Genomic DNA, 16,671 nt, shown 5'->3' with positions numbered 1-16,671 from the left:
GAAAGAGAACATGGGTCTGTGAGACACTAGAAAAACCAGAGGTCTAATATGGATCTCTGTAAGGCAAAAGGTGGGAGGGTGGATGTCCCAAAGGGAGCTACAGAAATAACAGGTGGCAGCAAATAACACTCTACTGGCATTTAATTTAATCCTCACACCACCCAATAAAGCTGTACTACTTTTTTAAGTTGAGATGTAACTGATGCATAATATTACATTAGTTTTAGGTGTACAACAAAATGATTCCATATATGTACATGTCACGAAATGACCACCGTATGTCTAAGTTAGTATCTATCACCACAGTTACAAATATTTTCCTTATCAGAACTTTTAACATCTACTCTCAGCAACTTTCAAATATACAAGAGTATTATTAACTATAGTCACCATGCTGTACATTACATCTGCATAACTTATTTATTTTATGACTGGAATTTTGTGCCTTCTGAGCAACTTCACCCATTTTGCCCACCCCCAAATCCTGGCCTCTCTGTATCTATTCAGTTGGGTTTTTGGGGAATTTTATTTTATCTTATTTTATTTATTTATGTTTTTTATTATGGGAGACTTCACAAATAAGTGAAAGCATGTCATATTTGTTTTCCTCTATCTGACTTTTCACTTAGCATGATGCCCTCAAAGTCCATCCAGGTGATATAAATTATGGGATATCCTTTTTTATAGCTGAGTAATATTCCACTGGCTATATTTACCATTTTCTTTATCCATTCATCTACCAATGGACACAAGTTGTTTCCATGTCTTGGTTATTGTAAATAATGCTGCAATGAACACGGGGGTGCAGATATCTTTTCAAGTTAGTGCTTTTGTTTTCCTCCAATAAATACCCAGAAGCAGAATTACCAGATCATATGGTAGTTCTATTTTTAATTTTGGGGGAACCTCCATATTGTTTTCCATAGCTTCTACACCAATGTACATTCCTACCAACAATGCACAAGCGTTCCCTTTTCTCTATAGCCTCACCAACAGTTGTTATTGCTCAGCTTTTTGACGGTAGCCATTCTAACAGGTGTGATGTGGTATCTCATAGTTTTGATTTGCATTTTCCTGATGATTAGTGCTGTTTTCATGCACCTGTTGGCCATTTGTCACCTCTGGAAAAATGTCCATTGATCTCCTCTGCTCATTTTTTAATTGGATTGTTATTTTGCTGTTGAGTTATATGAGTTCTTCACATATTTTGGATATTAACCCTTTGTCAAATATATGATTTGCAAATATTTTCTCCCATTCCATAGGGTGCCTTTTCATCTTGTTGATGGTTTCCTATGTTGTGCAGAAGATTTTCAGTTTGATACAGTACCACTTTATCTTTGCTTTTGTTTCCTTTGCTTTTGGTACCAAATCCAAAAAAAAGTCATCACCAGGACTAATGTCAAGAAGCTTGCCACCTATTTTTTCTTCTAGGATTTTTAAGGTTTCAGGTCTTGTGTTCAGGTCATTAATCCATTTTGAGTTAGTTTTTGTGTACAGTGCAATATAGTAGTCCAGTTTTCACAACAAACACCATTTATTGAAAAGACTATCCCTTCTTTATTGTATACCTTTGGCTCTTTTGTCATAAATTAATTGACCCTATATGTGTGGGTTTATTTCTGGGCTCTGTATTCTTTTGTACTGATCTATGTGTCTGTTTTTATGCCAATGCCATACTGTGCTGATTACTACAGTTTTGTAACTAGTCTGAAATCAGGGAGCATTATATCTCTAGCTTTGTTCTTCTTTCTCCAGACTGCTTTGGCTATTCTGAGTCTTTGAGACTCAGAATTTTAGGGCTGTTTGTTCTATTTCTATCAAAAAATGCCATTGGAATTTTGATAGGGATAGCACTAGATCTGTAGATTGCTTTGGACAGTATGGACTTTTAAACAATACTAATTCTTCTAATCCATGAACACAGAATATCTTTCCTTTCAGATATGAGCACAAATATCTTATTTGTCTACTTCAGCTTCTTTCATTGATACTGTATAATTTTCAGGGTACAAGTATTTCACCTCCTTTATTCCTATTTTATTCTCTGGTGCCATTGTAAATGGGATTGTTTTCTTAATTCCTCTTTCTGTTTAGTTTGTTATTAGTATATAGCAACACAACTGATTTTTGTATATTAATTTTGTATTGTGCAACCTCACTGAATTCATTTATTAGTTCTAACAGTTTTTTGCTGGCGTCTTCATAGCTTTCTATATATAATACCATGTCATTTGCAAATAGTGATGGTTTTACTTCTTTTTTTCCAATTTGGATGCTATGTATGTAATCTATCTAATTTTGCCTAATTGCTCTGGCTAGAACTTCCAGTATAATGTTGAATAAGAGTCGAGCGCATGGGCATCCTTGTCTTATTCCTGAACTTAGAAAAGAAGCTTTCAGCTTTCCATCACCATTAAGTCTGATGTTAGCTGCGGGCCTCTCATATATGGCCTTTAATATATTGAAATACATTCCCTCCATACCCACCTTGCTGGAAGTTTTAATATCAATGGATGTTAAGTTTTGTCAAATGCTTTGTTGTTGTTGCGTCTATGGAGATGATCAGACAATTTTTTTTTTAACATCTTTATTGGGGTATAATTGCTTTACAATGGTGTGTTAGTTTCTGCTTTATAACAAAGTGAATCAGTTATACATATACATATGTTCCCATATCTCTTCCCTCTTTGTCTCCCTCCCTCCCACCCTCCCTATCCCCCCCCTCCAGGCAGTCACAAAGCACCGAGCCGGTATCCCCATGCCATGCGGCTGCTTCCCACTGACTATCTACCTTACGTTTGTTAGTATATATATGTCCATGTCTCTCTCTCGCCCTAACACACCTCACCCTTCCCCCTCCCCATATCCTCAAGTCTGTTCTCCAGTAGGTCTCTGTCTTTATTCCTGTTTTACCCCTAGGTTCTTCATAACATTTTTTTTTCTTAAATTCCATATATATGTGTTAGCATACGGAATTTGTCCTTCTCTTTCTGACTGACTTCACTCAGTATGACAGACTCTAGGTCTATCCACCGCATTACAAATAGCTCAATTTCGTTTCTTTTTATGGCTGAGTAATATTCCATTGTATATATGTGCCACATCTTCTTTATCCACTCATCCAACAGTGGGCACTTAGGTTGTTTCCATCTCCGGGCTATTGTAAATAGAGCTGCAATGAACATTTTGGTACATGACCTTTTTGAATTTTGGTTTTCTCAGGGTATATGCCCAGTAGTGGGATTGCTGGGTCATATGGTAGTTCTAGTTGTAGTTTTTTAAGGAATTTTTATCCTTCCTTTTATCAATGCGGTATATCTCATTGACTGACTTGCAGATGTTGAACAATTGTTGCATCCCTAGGATAAATCCCACTTGATCATAGTGTATTATCTTTTTAGTGAACTGCTGAATTTGGTTTGCTAACATTTTGTTGAGGATTTTTACATCTATGTTCATCAGGGATATTGGGCCTCTAATTTTCTGTGGCATCTTTGTTTGGTTTTGGTATTGGGGTAATGCTGGCCTCATAAAATGACTTTCGAAGTGTTCCCTTCTCTTCTATTTTTTGTTTCCTTCTTCTTTTCTTGGCTGCACTGCGTGGCATTGTGGGATCTTAGTTCCCTGACCAGGGATCGAACCTGTGCCCCCTGCACTGGAAACACAGAGTCTTAACCACTGGATTACCAGGGAAGTCCCATCTTCTATTTTTGGGAAAAGATTGAGAGGGATTAGTATTAGTTCTTTAAATCCTGGGTACAATTCACCAGTGAAGCCATCTGGTTTGGGACTTTTGTTTGTTGGGGGTTTTATGATTACTGATTCAATCTCCTTCCTAGTAACGGGTCTGTTCAGACTTTCTATTTCTTCATGATTCCTAGGAATTTATCCATTTCTTTCAGGTTGTCCAATTTACTGGCATATAATTGTTCACAGCAATCTCCCATGATTCTTCATATTTCTGTGGTATCAGTTGTACATCTACCCTTTCATTTCTGCTTTATGGTATCAGTTGTACATCTACCCTTTCATTTCTGCTTTATTTGTGTCCTCTCTTTTTTTCTTGGTGAATCTAGCTAAAGCTTTGTCAGTTTCCTTTATCTCGTCAAAAAACCAACTTAGTTTCACTGATCTTTCCTATTGTCTTTTCAATTTCTCTTTCATTTATTTCCTTCCTTCTAACTTTGGGCCTTATTTAGTCTTCTTTTTCTAATTCCTTGATGTATAAAGATAGGCTGCTTATTGAAGTCCCCTTTTAGAATTACTTTTGCTGCATCTCATAAATTTCGGTGTGTTGTGTTTCCATTTCCGTCTGTTTCAAGGTATTTTTTGATTTCTCTTTTGATTTCTTCTTTGACCCACTGGTTGGTCAGTAGTATGTCATTTAGCCTCCGCATACTTGAGTTTTCCAGTTTTTTTTTTCCTTGTAACTGATTTCTAGTTTCATAACATTGTGATCAGAAAAGATTCCTTGACATGATTTCAACCTTCTTAAATGTAATAAAACTTGTTTTGAGGCCTAACATATGATCTATCCTGGAGAATATTCCATGTGAGCCTGAGAAAAATGTGCATTTCGTTGCTTTGGGATACAGTGTTCTATATATGTCTATTAAACTATATGTCAGACCAACTGGACTTAAGGCCAGTGTTTCCTTATTGATTTTCTGTCTGGATGATCATCCATTGATGAAAATGGGATATTAAAGTCCTCTACTATTACTGAATTGCTATTCTCCCTTTAGGTTTGTTAACATTTATGTATTTAGGTGCTCCTTTATTAGGTGCATAAATATTTACATATGTTATATACTCTTGTTGGATTGACCCCTTCATCATTATATAATGACCTTCTTTGTCTTTTATCACAGACTTTGTCTTAAAATCTATTTTGTCTGATGTGAAATACAGCTAACTCAGCTTTCTTTTGGTTTCCATTTGCATGGAATATCTTTTTCCATTCCTTCACTTTCAGTCTGTGTGTGTCCTTAGACCTGAGGTAGGTCTCTTATGGACACCATAAAGATAGGTCTTGGTTGTTTTAATCCATCAGCCACTTTTGTCTTCCAATTGGAGTATTTAATCCATTTACATTTAAAGTAATTATTGATAGCTATGTACTTACTGCCATTTGGCTAATTGTTTTGTGGCTGTTTTGTAATTCCTTTGTTCCTTTCTTCCTCTCTTGCTCTCTTCCTTTGTGATTTTCTGTAGTGGTGGGCTTAGATTCCTTTTTCTCTATCATTTGTGCATCCGCTACAGTTTTTTCCTTTGTGGTTACCATGAGACATAAAATAATGTATAACAGTTGTTTTAAGCTGATAACAACTTAAGTTGAGACACATTCTAAGGCTGTACATTTTTACTACTCCCCCACCATGTTATGTTTTTGAGGTCACAGTTTACAGCATTTTATCTTCTGTATCCCTTAAAAATTATTGTAGCTATAGTTATTTTTAATACTTTTGTCTTTTAAACTTTATTCTAGCTTTAGAGGTGATTAACCCACAACCTTTACAACATTATTCTGACGTTTACTATATATTTATATTTACCAAGGATATTTATACGTTCATGTTTCCCAGTTCTAATTAGCACCTTTCCTTTTCAGCTTAAAGAAGTCCCTTTAACATTTCTTTGTAAGGCCATTCTAGAGGAGATGGACTCCTTGAGCTTTTGCTTGTCCACAAACCTCTCTCTCCTTCAACTCTGAAGGACAACTTTGCCAGATACAGTTTTCTTGACTGGCAGTTTTTTTCTTTCAGCACTTTGAATATAGCATGCTACTCCCGTCTGGTCTGCAAAGGTTCTTCTGAAAAATATGCTGATAATCTTATGGGGTTCCATTGTATGTAACAAGTTGTTTTCCTTTTGCTGATTTGAAAATTCTCTTCATATCTTTAAATTTTGACACTTTAACACATTATTGACTGGAAACATATTAATACATCTTTTGTTACCTGAATGTTATTGAAAGGAGATGTATCAGTATGTTTTTAGAGAGTGATACAATTAACATCACTGTGCAAAGTTGTTAGAGCTCAAAATTGATCAAGGGTTCATTATACAACTTGTGATTGTCAATATCATTCACATTTTGCTCTGTTAGGTTTTTGTTCCAACCTTGTGTATATTATAAACGTAAAATTTTCAAAAGTGACGTATCGCAAAATTCTGAGTGAAGAAGAATTTTTCGGTGAATTCTATGCAGATACTTTCTCTGATCGTCTGAGTGACATATATACGAGTGTCTCGGAAGATAGTTCTTCAGAATATCGTTCTGATTCAGATGATGTGAATTTTAGACCAACAAAAAGACAAAAAACGGTAGTGATTGATTCTGATACAGAAAGTGAAAATGAAACTCAGTGCTGGAGAATTCTCCTTTGCTTCTATAGAAGAGGGGATTGAAGACAACATTTCATGAAAGTTAGAAGACTTTACAGCTGTGTCAGGTGTAACTATTCAATGTAATAACCCACAAAGTGTTAGTGAAATAACAATTTTTGGCTGACCAAAATAGAAATCACTGGCCACAGGCATTAATTTTTGCAAAAATCCCCTGTCGATAATGAGTTAATTATGTGTCTTGGTGTGAGGCTCTTTAAGTTCATCTTATTTGGAATTCTCTGGGCTTCCTGGATCTGGATATCTGTTTCCTTCCCCAGGCTGAGGTACTTTTGGCCGTTGTGTCTTCAAATAAGTTTTCTGCCCCTTTCTTTTTCTCTTCTTCTGGGACCTCTATAATGTAAATGCAGGACCACTTCATGTTGTCCCATAATTCCCTTAAGTTATCGTCAATGTTTTCCAGTTTTTATGTTTGCTGCTTTGATTGGTTATGTTCTACTGCCCTGTCTTCAAGTTCGCTGACCCTTTTCTACTGCTTAAACCGTTAAACCCTCTGTTTTCAGTTCAGTTATTGTATTCGTCAGCTCTGTGACTTCTTATATTTTCTATCTCTTTGTTAAACTTCTCATGCATTGTTCTCCTGAGCCCAATGAGCATCTTTAGGACTGTAATTTTGACCTCTTTACCACCAGGTTAATTACCCGTCTCCAGTTCATTAACATCTTTCCCTAAAGTTTTATCTTGTTCTGTAATTTGGAATATATTCCTGTGTTTCTTAATTTCCCTTGACTCTCTGTGTTGGTTTCTATGCATTAGATATAATACCCACCTCTCCCAGGCTTGTAGGAGAGTCCTCATATAGGAGATGAACCTTATCATTCAACCCTGCTCTAGTTCTTGGCTGTCTCTTAAACCTTTGTGATTGTCCGAGCAGCGTACTTTATTTTTAGTGGCTCCCAGTAGTTGAGGATGGATATGCCAGTGTCGGGGGAGGATCTCAGCACATTGATTCAGGCCAATTGGAAGTCAAACCCTCAGGCAGCCACTTTTAAAGTATGTAAATATAGTTCTTTCAGGAGAAGACTTGGAGATGGGCTTTTATGTCTCCTCCTTCCATTGCTAAATAAGCTCTAGAGTAATGGTTGGCTCTAAGAATTCTTTCTTTATTTGCTACTGTCCCATTGACCTCCCCCCAAACACAAGCCCACTGGCTACAAGAGCCAGGTTATCAAGGGATGTGTTTTCTGGGTGACAGCCACAAAAGTCAGAGTGCCAGACAAGTATACAAGCTCCTTTCTCGGAGACACTGGTGACCAGAGGTGGGCCAGAGGGAGAGTGATATCCCCACCCCCAAGGTTTCTAGATGACAGTCTGCCCTTAGATGTGTGTTTAATTAGAAGCCTGCCCCTCCGACCACAGCAAGGAATATAAGCAAATAGCCGTCTTTCACAGAAAGACTGGGGGCTTTTCATTCAGCTGCCTCTGCACTGGGTCCCGGAGTATAGGCACGTAAGTGTGCGGGGCCCTTTAAAAACTATTTCTCAGTTTGCTATATCCTATGGGTCTCCACTGGCTTTCAAAGCTAGATGTTTTGATGGCTCATCTCTCAGGTGCAGGTGTTAAAAGTTGGGGTGCTACTAGACGTGGGGTTCAAAACCTCCACTCCTGAGAAGTTGGGGTGCTAGATGTGGGATTCAAAACCTCCACTCCTGAGGGAGATGCTCAGAGTTGTCAGATTCCTCCTGATTGTGGAGCAGAGTTTCTGTCTGGCTGAACAGGGAGGTGGGAGGAAACAAGTGTGTCTTGTTTCAAATACCACAGATTATCATTGTTCTCGATGAGTCTTGGTATAAATTTTCTTGAATGTTTCTTCATTTGCTGTATGTCCTTTGGACCATTTCTGGAGACTTTAAATGGCTGTTACTTCAGAATTTTCAGCAGTTTTCCTGGGAAGTGGGTCTACAGAGCTCCTCATACTATCATGTTGGAACTGCCTTTCCAGTCATCTTTTTTTTTCTTATGAACTATTTTTTAAAATATAATTTATTCACTTATTTTTGGCTGTGTTGGGTCTTTGTTGATGAGCGCGGGCTTTCTCTAGTTGCGGCGAGTGGGGGCTACTCTGTTGCAGCGCACGGGCTTCTCACTGCAGTGGCTTCTCTTGTTGCGGAGCATGGGCTCTCGGCATGTGGGCTTCAGTAGTTGTGGCACGCAGTTTCAGGAGTTGTGGCTCATAGGCTTAGTTGCTCCACGGCATGTGGGATCTTCCCAGACCAGGGATTGAACATGCGTCCCCTGCAGTGGCAGGCAGATTCTTAACCAGTGTGCTACCAGGAAAGTCCTCCAGTTGTCTTTTATCTTTTATTTATTTTTAAAATAAATTTACTTTTATTTATTTACTTTTGGCTGTGTTGGGTCTTCGTTGCTGTGCACAGGCTTTCTCTAGTTGCGGCGAGTGGGGGCTACTCTTCGTTGTGGTGTGTGGGCTTCTCATTGCGGTGGGTTGTAGCGAAGCATGGGCTCTAGGTGGGTGGGCTTCAGTAGTTGTGGTGCGCGGGCTCAGCAGTTGTGGCTCATGGGCTCTAGAGCACAGGCTCAGGAGTTGTGGTGCAAGGGCTTGGTTGCTCCTCAGCATGCGGGATCTTCCCAGACCAGGGCTCAGACCCATGCCCCCTGCATTGGCAGGTGGATTCTTAACCAGTGCGCCACCCAGGGAATTCTCAGTCGTCCTTTACACCCAAGATTCTTCTTGGGTTGTGCTTTTAAATATCACCCTTGTAATATTTAAGTTACATTGTTTTGACTGTCTTTTTTAGAGGCTCCAATTATACAGATGTTAGAACTCCTCTAACTAGGTTCCATTTCAACTACTTTCTCTCTGACAATTTTTTCTCTTTTCCTCTCCTCTTCATTCTCTATTTTCTTTTGGTTTCTTTAAAACTGTGTTGGAGTATAGTTGATTTGCAATGTTGTGCTAGGTTCAAGTGTGCAGCAAAGTGATTCAGTTATACATATACATATGTTCATTCTTTTTCAGATTCTTTTCCCTTACAGGTTATTATAAAATATTGAGTATAGTTCTCTGTGCTATACAGTAGGTCCTTGTTGGTTATCTATCTTATATATAGTAGTTTGTGTGTGTTAATCACAAGCTCCTGATTTATCCCTCCCCACCCCCCACGTTTCCCCTTTGCTAACCTTAAGTTTGTTTTCGACATCTGTAAGTCCGTTTCTGGTTTGTAAATAACTTCATTTGTATAAATTTTTAAGATTCCGCATGTAAATGATATCATATGATATTTGTCTTTCTCTGTTTGACTTACTTCACTTAGTATGATACTCTCTAGGTCCACCCATGTTGCTGCAAATGGCACTATTTCATTCTTTATTGTGGCTGAGTAATATTCCATTGTATGTATGTACCACATCTTCTTTATCATTGGACATTTAGGTTGCTTCCATGTCGTGGCTACTATGAACACTGAGGTGCCTGTATCTTTTCAGATTATGGTTTTCTCTGGATATATGCCCAGGAGTGGGATTGATGGATGATATGGTAGTTCTATTTTTACTGTTTTCTCCATAGTGGATGTACCAATTTACATTCCCACCAACAGTGTAGGAGGCTTCCCTTTTCTCCACAGCCTCTCCATCATTTATTGTTTGTAGACTTTTTGATGATGGCCATTCTGATCGGTGTGACGTGATGTCTCATTGTAGTTTTGATTTGCATTTCCCTAATAATTAGTGATGTTGGGCATCTTTTCATGTGCCTCTTGGCCATGTGTATGTCTTCTTTGGAGAAATATTTATTTAGGTCTTCTGCCCATTTTGTGATTGGGCTGTTTGTTTTATCGATATTGAGCTGCATGAGCTGCTTGTAAATTTTGGAGATTAATCCCTTGTTGGTCGCATTGTTTGCAAATATTTTCTCCCATTCTGTGGGGTTTCTTTTTGTTTCATTTATGGTTTCCTCTGCTGTGAAAAAGCTTTTGAGTTTAATTAGGTCCCATTAGTTTATTTTTGTTTTTATTTCCATTACCCTAGCAGACGGATTGAAAAAGACCTTGCTGTGTTTTATGTCAAAGAGCGTTCTTCCTATGTTTTCCTCTGAGAGTTTTATAGTATCGCATCTTATATTTAGGTCTTTGATTCATTTTGAGTTTATTTTTGTGTCTGGCATTAGAGAATGTTCTAGTTTCATTCTTTTACAGGTAGTTGTCCAGTTTTACCAGCACCACTTATTGAAGAAACTGACTTTTCTTCATCATATAGTCTTGCCTCCTTTGTCATAGATTAATTGACCATAGATGTATGTGTGGGTTTATTTCTGGGCTTTCCATCCTCTTCCATTGATGTATATATCTCTTTTTGTGCCAGTACCATACTGTTTTGATGACTGTAGCTTTGTAGTACGGTCTAGGGTCAGGGAGCATGGTTCCTCCACCTCTGTTTTTCTTTCTCAGGATTGCTTTGGCTATTCGAGGTCTTTTGTATTTCCATACAAATTAAAAAAATTTTTTGTTCTACTTCTGTGGAAAATGCCATTGATAATTTAATAGGGATTGCACTGAATCTGTAGATTGCCTTGGGTAGAATAGTCATTTTGACACTATTGATTCTGGTAGCATCTTTAGGATTCTCTGTGTATAGTACCATGTCATCTGCAAACAGTGACTACTTCTGCAAACAGTCTTACTGCTTCTTTTCCAATCTGGATTTCTTTCATTTCTTTTTCTTCTCTGATTGCTGTGGCTAGGACTTCCAAGACTATGTTGAATAAAAGTGGCAAGAGTGTGGGAATTCCATGGTGGTCCAGGGGTTAGGACTCGGTGCTTTCACTGCTGTGGCCAAGGTTCAATCCCTGGCCAGGGAACTAAGATCCCACGAGCTGCATGGCATGGCCAACAAAAAAAAGTGGCTGAGAGTAGACAACCTTGTCCTGTTCTTCATCTTAGAGGAAATGCTTTCAGCTTTTCACTGTCGAGTCATTTTCTGTTTTCTTGTATTGCTCTTTATTTTCATTTTACTTTATTATTTTCCTCTTGGATATTGCATAATTTGCTCTTCACTTCTGACATGATTTTGCCATTTTGTTCTTTTTTTTCCTTGAATTCAACTGACTTATATTTCTCCTTGTTTTCTTGTCTATTACTGTTCATTGTATTTCTCACTCAAAAGTGTCTTTTTTTTTTTTAATATTCCCAAATGCTTAGTTCATGATAATCCATTCAGTTTGGAGTGTTGTGTTATGGTGTACATTTTTGGGCTTTTCGGTTTTTCAGTTCTGTCCTCCACTTAAGTTTCTTTTATGAATTTAAAAACTTTTTATGGTTATTGGGTTTTGCTGTATAATTTTGGGGGTGGGGTAAGCAAAGAAAGACTGTTATTTCTTGCTTCTCTTTTTATTCCTGCAGGATTTTTAATTTCCTTGTTTTCCTTCACTACCACACTTCTAAGGGAAGCTAGCCCTTCTCTATATATCTGATTCTCCCCCAGAAGCAATACTTCTCTGAGGCATCTTCAGGTCCCACTCTTTCTAATCACTTCCTTATATCTTGTGCTGTGAACTACTATGTCCAGACCTGTGTTCAGTATTTTGGCATTTAGTGTCGGACTTTAATTTTTCTGGAGATGCTTTTGTCTGTGCCTCCTGCCTCTCTACTCTTAAGTAAGTCTCTACCCACTCTCAGAACCCACAGGTTTGCAATGATGGGAGGGTAGAAAGAACTCTTTTAGACATTCTCTACTTAATACCAGAACCTTCTAAATGCCTTGTCTCCTGGTCATGCTGAAGAGATGAGTGATACGTGGTTTCACTTCCTCTGCTTGTTGATTGGATGTTTTTTGTTTTTTAAAGATGAGGAAGATCAGGCAGCTGCCACTGTCCTCCAAAAACCGTTTTAAGAAGGCTCTTAATTATGGATTCAATCTCTTTATTAGACACGAAGCTGTTTTAATTTTCTTTTTCATTTGTTTTCATTATCATCAGATTTTGTCAGTTGAAATTTGTTGATTTCATATATATTTTCAAGCTCATTCACATAATGTTCTTAATATTCAGTTACTTTGTTTTATGTAGAATCAGGAATGATAAACAAGACATCATTTTTGATCAGTCTTTTTAGGAATGTGGCAGTTTTTAAAATACTATAATAGCTTTGACATTTCTGCCATCAAGAGGTGAAGTCTATGCTCCCTCCCCTAGACTCCTTGAGGACAGTGACGGCTTCCACCAATGATGTACTGTAGATGTGATGCTATATGAATCCTGGGGCTAAGTCATAAAATGCCTTGCAGCTTCCTGCTGGTTCTATGGGGAAGTCTGCTCTAGGGAAAGTCAGTTGCCATTTAAGGAATCTGACTATCCTGAGAGCACAATACTGTGCAAGTGACAAAGAGAAAGGTAAAACTATTAGCATGAAGGCAACTAAAACACAAACATGCAGTACTTCTTACTACCCTATCCTGAGGACAGTGCCTGCCCTTTGCCCTCACAAATCCTACACAATTTCAGTACACTGATAGGCACATGGTTTAGAGCGCAAAGAATTTCAAATAAGAAATATTACATAGGAAACCAAAGAAGTACAGATTTAATGGATGAGGCTGTCAGGGAGTATAGTGGGTGCTTCATCCACTCATATGTGAATAACTGGTTTGAATATATTTTTAGTCTGTTCCTCGCCCCTACTTACTTCATATTACAGAGTGGAGATCAATTAAGATTTAACATGCAATGTTGACATATCCCTACTTATCCACCACTCAGTGAACATGCTGCTTTCCTAACTATGGGAAATAAACATTTCTAGGAATTTTAACATTATAGTATACAACAAGGACAGTGAAAAGCCTTTAAAAAAAAAAAAAAGTGATGGATTAGGTAAGTTCGGAGAACACCGGCACCTGGTATAATGCTTGGAACCAATGGTTATTCAATTACTATTTATTAGATAAATGTGAATGAATCAGTTCCTCTCAAGTACTTTATCAGCACAGACCACTTTCTGCTCTAAATTACCACAAGTATGACATGTAATAAATACTGAACTATTAATTCATATTCTTCAAATTTTTGGTCCTTCTGGGACCATATCTACTTCCTTGTGAATTAGTTTATTCTCTTTCAACGTAAGATGTTTCCAAAAAAGGATTAAAATAATCTATAATCCCCTAAAGGGGTGGGTGGGGGGGGGAAATGGTGATTGTTTTTGGCTAGGGAGGGAAAAAAGTGGAAAAGGCTTTAATACTTGAGTTTAGAAAGTTATTCTGTAGTTTTAGAGTGAGTACATCACATATAAAATAAATGAACAACTTATAATAATTTGTGAATAGCCTACCAAATCCTGGAACACATTTGAGAGTGGCTTTGAGGCAAATTTTCTCTAATCTGAGGTAGCTGTATCTCATCAGACAATTCCACAGGAACATCCAGTCCATTCTTGTCCGATGATTCATGATAATGACACTTCTTTCTCCAGGAACAAATGCATCACCTGTTATAATCACTTTTACACCAAACATGGTCTCCAGCAATGCCTACAGAAAAAGCAATACAGATATTTAACAATTTAAAGTTATGATTTTCCATAGGTAAATTGTATCATGTCCTATAAATAAATCTGATTTCTAATAAGTCAAAAGCATGTTATTCTTGCTTCTATAATAAATTAAGAAAAAGAAGTTAATCTGGAAGAACATGAAGGCACTGTTTCTATTTTCAGTTCTACTAATTTAAGTTTCTGGCAGTTCCCTAATTTAAAAATGGTAACTTTCATTGAAATCTTCAAGATGGATTATTAAGACAAAAAGAAAAAGTACAAAAGGCATACAAAAAGTTTCCACTGTGTAATTTTTTCAGGTTATACATATATAAGATTTTTAAATTTTTTAATAAAAAGAATAGTCAAGAAATTTAATACTGAACATACGACTGAGGGAACAGAGAGTCAAATTTTTCATTTTATACCTTTCTGTACTAAGATTTTTTTAAACAAATACACATATCTGTTTATTTTTTAAATATATAAGGAATGTATATTTACTAAAGTGCTGCAGCCCCAGTACCTACAACAGTGCTTGACACACAGAAGATCAAATATTTGCCAAATTTGCTTTATACTAACTTTTCTGATGGCCAGGCATAAAGTATATATGAAATATTTAGAAGAAAATAAATTACAGACTGACGTTCTTGAAAGAACAATAACATATTAATACTGATTTCAATGCCCATTTAAATTTTTGAATAATTTACATGTAACAAATTTACTTGACTAATGGAGAGAAAACTGGTCCACAGCAGATAAAAGACAAGAAAATCGCAAGTTCTCTGGCAGTATTATGAAAACTGATCAAAGTATAGCAAAGAAACTGTGGTACAGTTATGCAGTGGAATATGATACAACAATGAAAACAAATGAACTATGGATGTCTACAGCAACATGGACAACATACAAGCATAATGTTGAGAGAAAAAAACAAACAAGAATATATACATTAAGTGTCCATATATAAATCTTTCTGAAACAGACAGTAACTAAGATATTCTAGGGATAAATATACAGATGGTAAAATTAAAAAGAAAAGCGAGAAAATAACTAACTTACAAGTCAGGACAGCAGCTACTTCTACTAAATAGGACGGTGTTGCGACTGGGAAGCTATAGGTGGCTTGCTGACAATTTCCTACTTCTCGATTTGGCTGATTGATAGTTACACTTTAAAATTATTTATTAAAGTGCCTTTATGTTTTATTAATTTTTCAGTATATTTAAAAAAAGTATAATACAAAAGAACAATAGGACCTCAAATAGGACCAAGAAAAAAAACAAGTTAAAAGGAATATTAGCTTTAAAAACAAGTTAGAGAGTTGACCCTGGATCCCGGGACCCTGGCAGTGGCGGGCTGCACAGGCTCCCCGGAATGGAGGTGTGGAGAGTGACCTGTGCTCGCACACAGGCTTCTTGGTGGCGGCAGCAGCAGCAGCCTTAGCGTCTCCTGCCCGTCTCTGGGGTCCGCGCTGTTAGCCGCGGCTCGCGCCCGTCTCTGGAGCTCCTTTAGGCAGCGCTCTTAATCCCCTCTCCTCGCGCACCCGGAAACAGAGAACCTATTGCATAATTCTGCGTTTTAGAAATGAAGAATTATGAAGGTATTTTGCAAACAAAGAAACTCAAAGAGATGATGGAAGAGGACCACATGGCATTTGAAGATATTACAGGGGCTTCCCTGGTGGCACAGTGGCTAAGAATCTGCCTGCCAACGCAGGAGACACAGGTTCGATCCGTGGTCCGGGAAGATCTCACATGCCGCAGAGCAACTAAGCCCGTGCGCCACAACTACTGAGCCCTCATGCCACAACTACTGAAGCCCACACTCCTAGAGCCTGTGCTTCACGGCAAGAGAAGCCCACGCACCGCAATGAAGAGTAGCCCCCACTGGCCGCAACTAGAGAAAGCCCGCGCGCAGCAACGAAGACCCGACACAGCCAAAAGTAAATAAAATAAATAAATTTATTTTAAAAAAGAAAAAACAAAAAAAAAAACAAGTTAGAAATGTTTGTTATTATATCCACAGTATTACAGTCAGAGGGTTAAGATGTACAACATGATCATTTGGGCTAAAGTGGCTACAAAATGCCTGCGGTTTTCGTCAGATTTTCAAAAGCGTCCATAACCACTCAAATAGTTATAATACCCCCGCCCTCCCACTCCAAAGTCTGGGAAGTTAAGTTCCAATGTGGAAGAGAGTTCAGGATGGAGAGGATCAGGGAGGAGGCCTCTAGACTTGGACCCACAGCAAGAAATAACCATTTTTCCACTTAAAGTGTAAAGGGCTGTCAACTACCAAAGTGAATCACTGAATTATATGTCTTGGCCCAGATGACATGTCTGAAGTCACCACTCTGCATTCCAAATATGATATACTTTTCAGATTTTGCAAAGAACTGAAATGCAAGAAACCCTTCCTTTAACTGGTAGAAAGAGGCAGCTGACTACTAATTGTATGTTGTACTATAGAAAACAGTTAAAAATCTTAAGCCTATAATTCCCAAACAAACACCAACTCTAACCTTACATGTGTAATTTCTAATACATGTTTCCTATGAATCCCAAAACAATCGTTAGCCTTTCGTTACAGTGAATGTGTCAAAATAAAAAATCCTAGACTGCAGAGGAGCATGTCATGAAGTATTCTCCTCCCTGCCATCCAGCACCCTATCAATCAGAATGTGCCTGAAAGTTATATATAATCTTCTGGGCAGGCTAGATCTCCAGTTCACTTTAATCATTTTTTTTTTTTTTTTTTTTTTTTTTTT

The 16,671-nt window shown here is 37.7% G+C and overlaps 1 protein-coding gene across 2 annotated transcripts in view; it reads right to left on the bottom strand.

Annotated features, from left to right (window-relative positions):
* LCLAT1 (lysocardiolipin acyltransferase 1) overlaps positions 1 to 16,671 on the bottom strand; it is a 200,036-nt gene that overhangs the window by 102,604 nt on the left and 80,761 nt on the right. For both annotated transcript variants that reach the window (XM_007470879.1, XM_007470880.1), the window contains one exon: positions 13,695 to 13,893. In XM_007470879.1, the coding sequence (XP_007470941.1) occupies positions 13,695 to 13,893 (199 nt within the window). The remainder of the gene's footprint in view (positions 1 to 13,694; positions 13,894 to 16,671) is intronic.

The sequence above is a fragment of the Lipotes vexillifer genome, unplaced genomic scaffold (assembly GCF_000442215.2).
Source record: "Lipotes vexillifer unplaced genomic scaffold, Lipotes_vexillifer_v1.1 scaffold717, whole genome shotgun sequence".
Taxonomy (NCBI): domain Eukaryota; kingdom Metazoa; phylum Chordata; class Mammalia; order Artiodactyla; family Lipotidae; genus Lipotes; species Lipotes vexillifer.
Note: the sequence above shows the minus strand (reverse complement) of the source record. Positions and strands in the feature narration are given on the sequence as shown.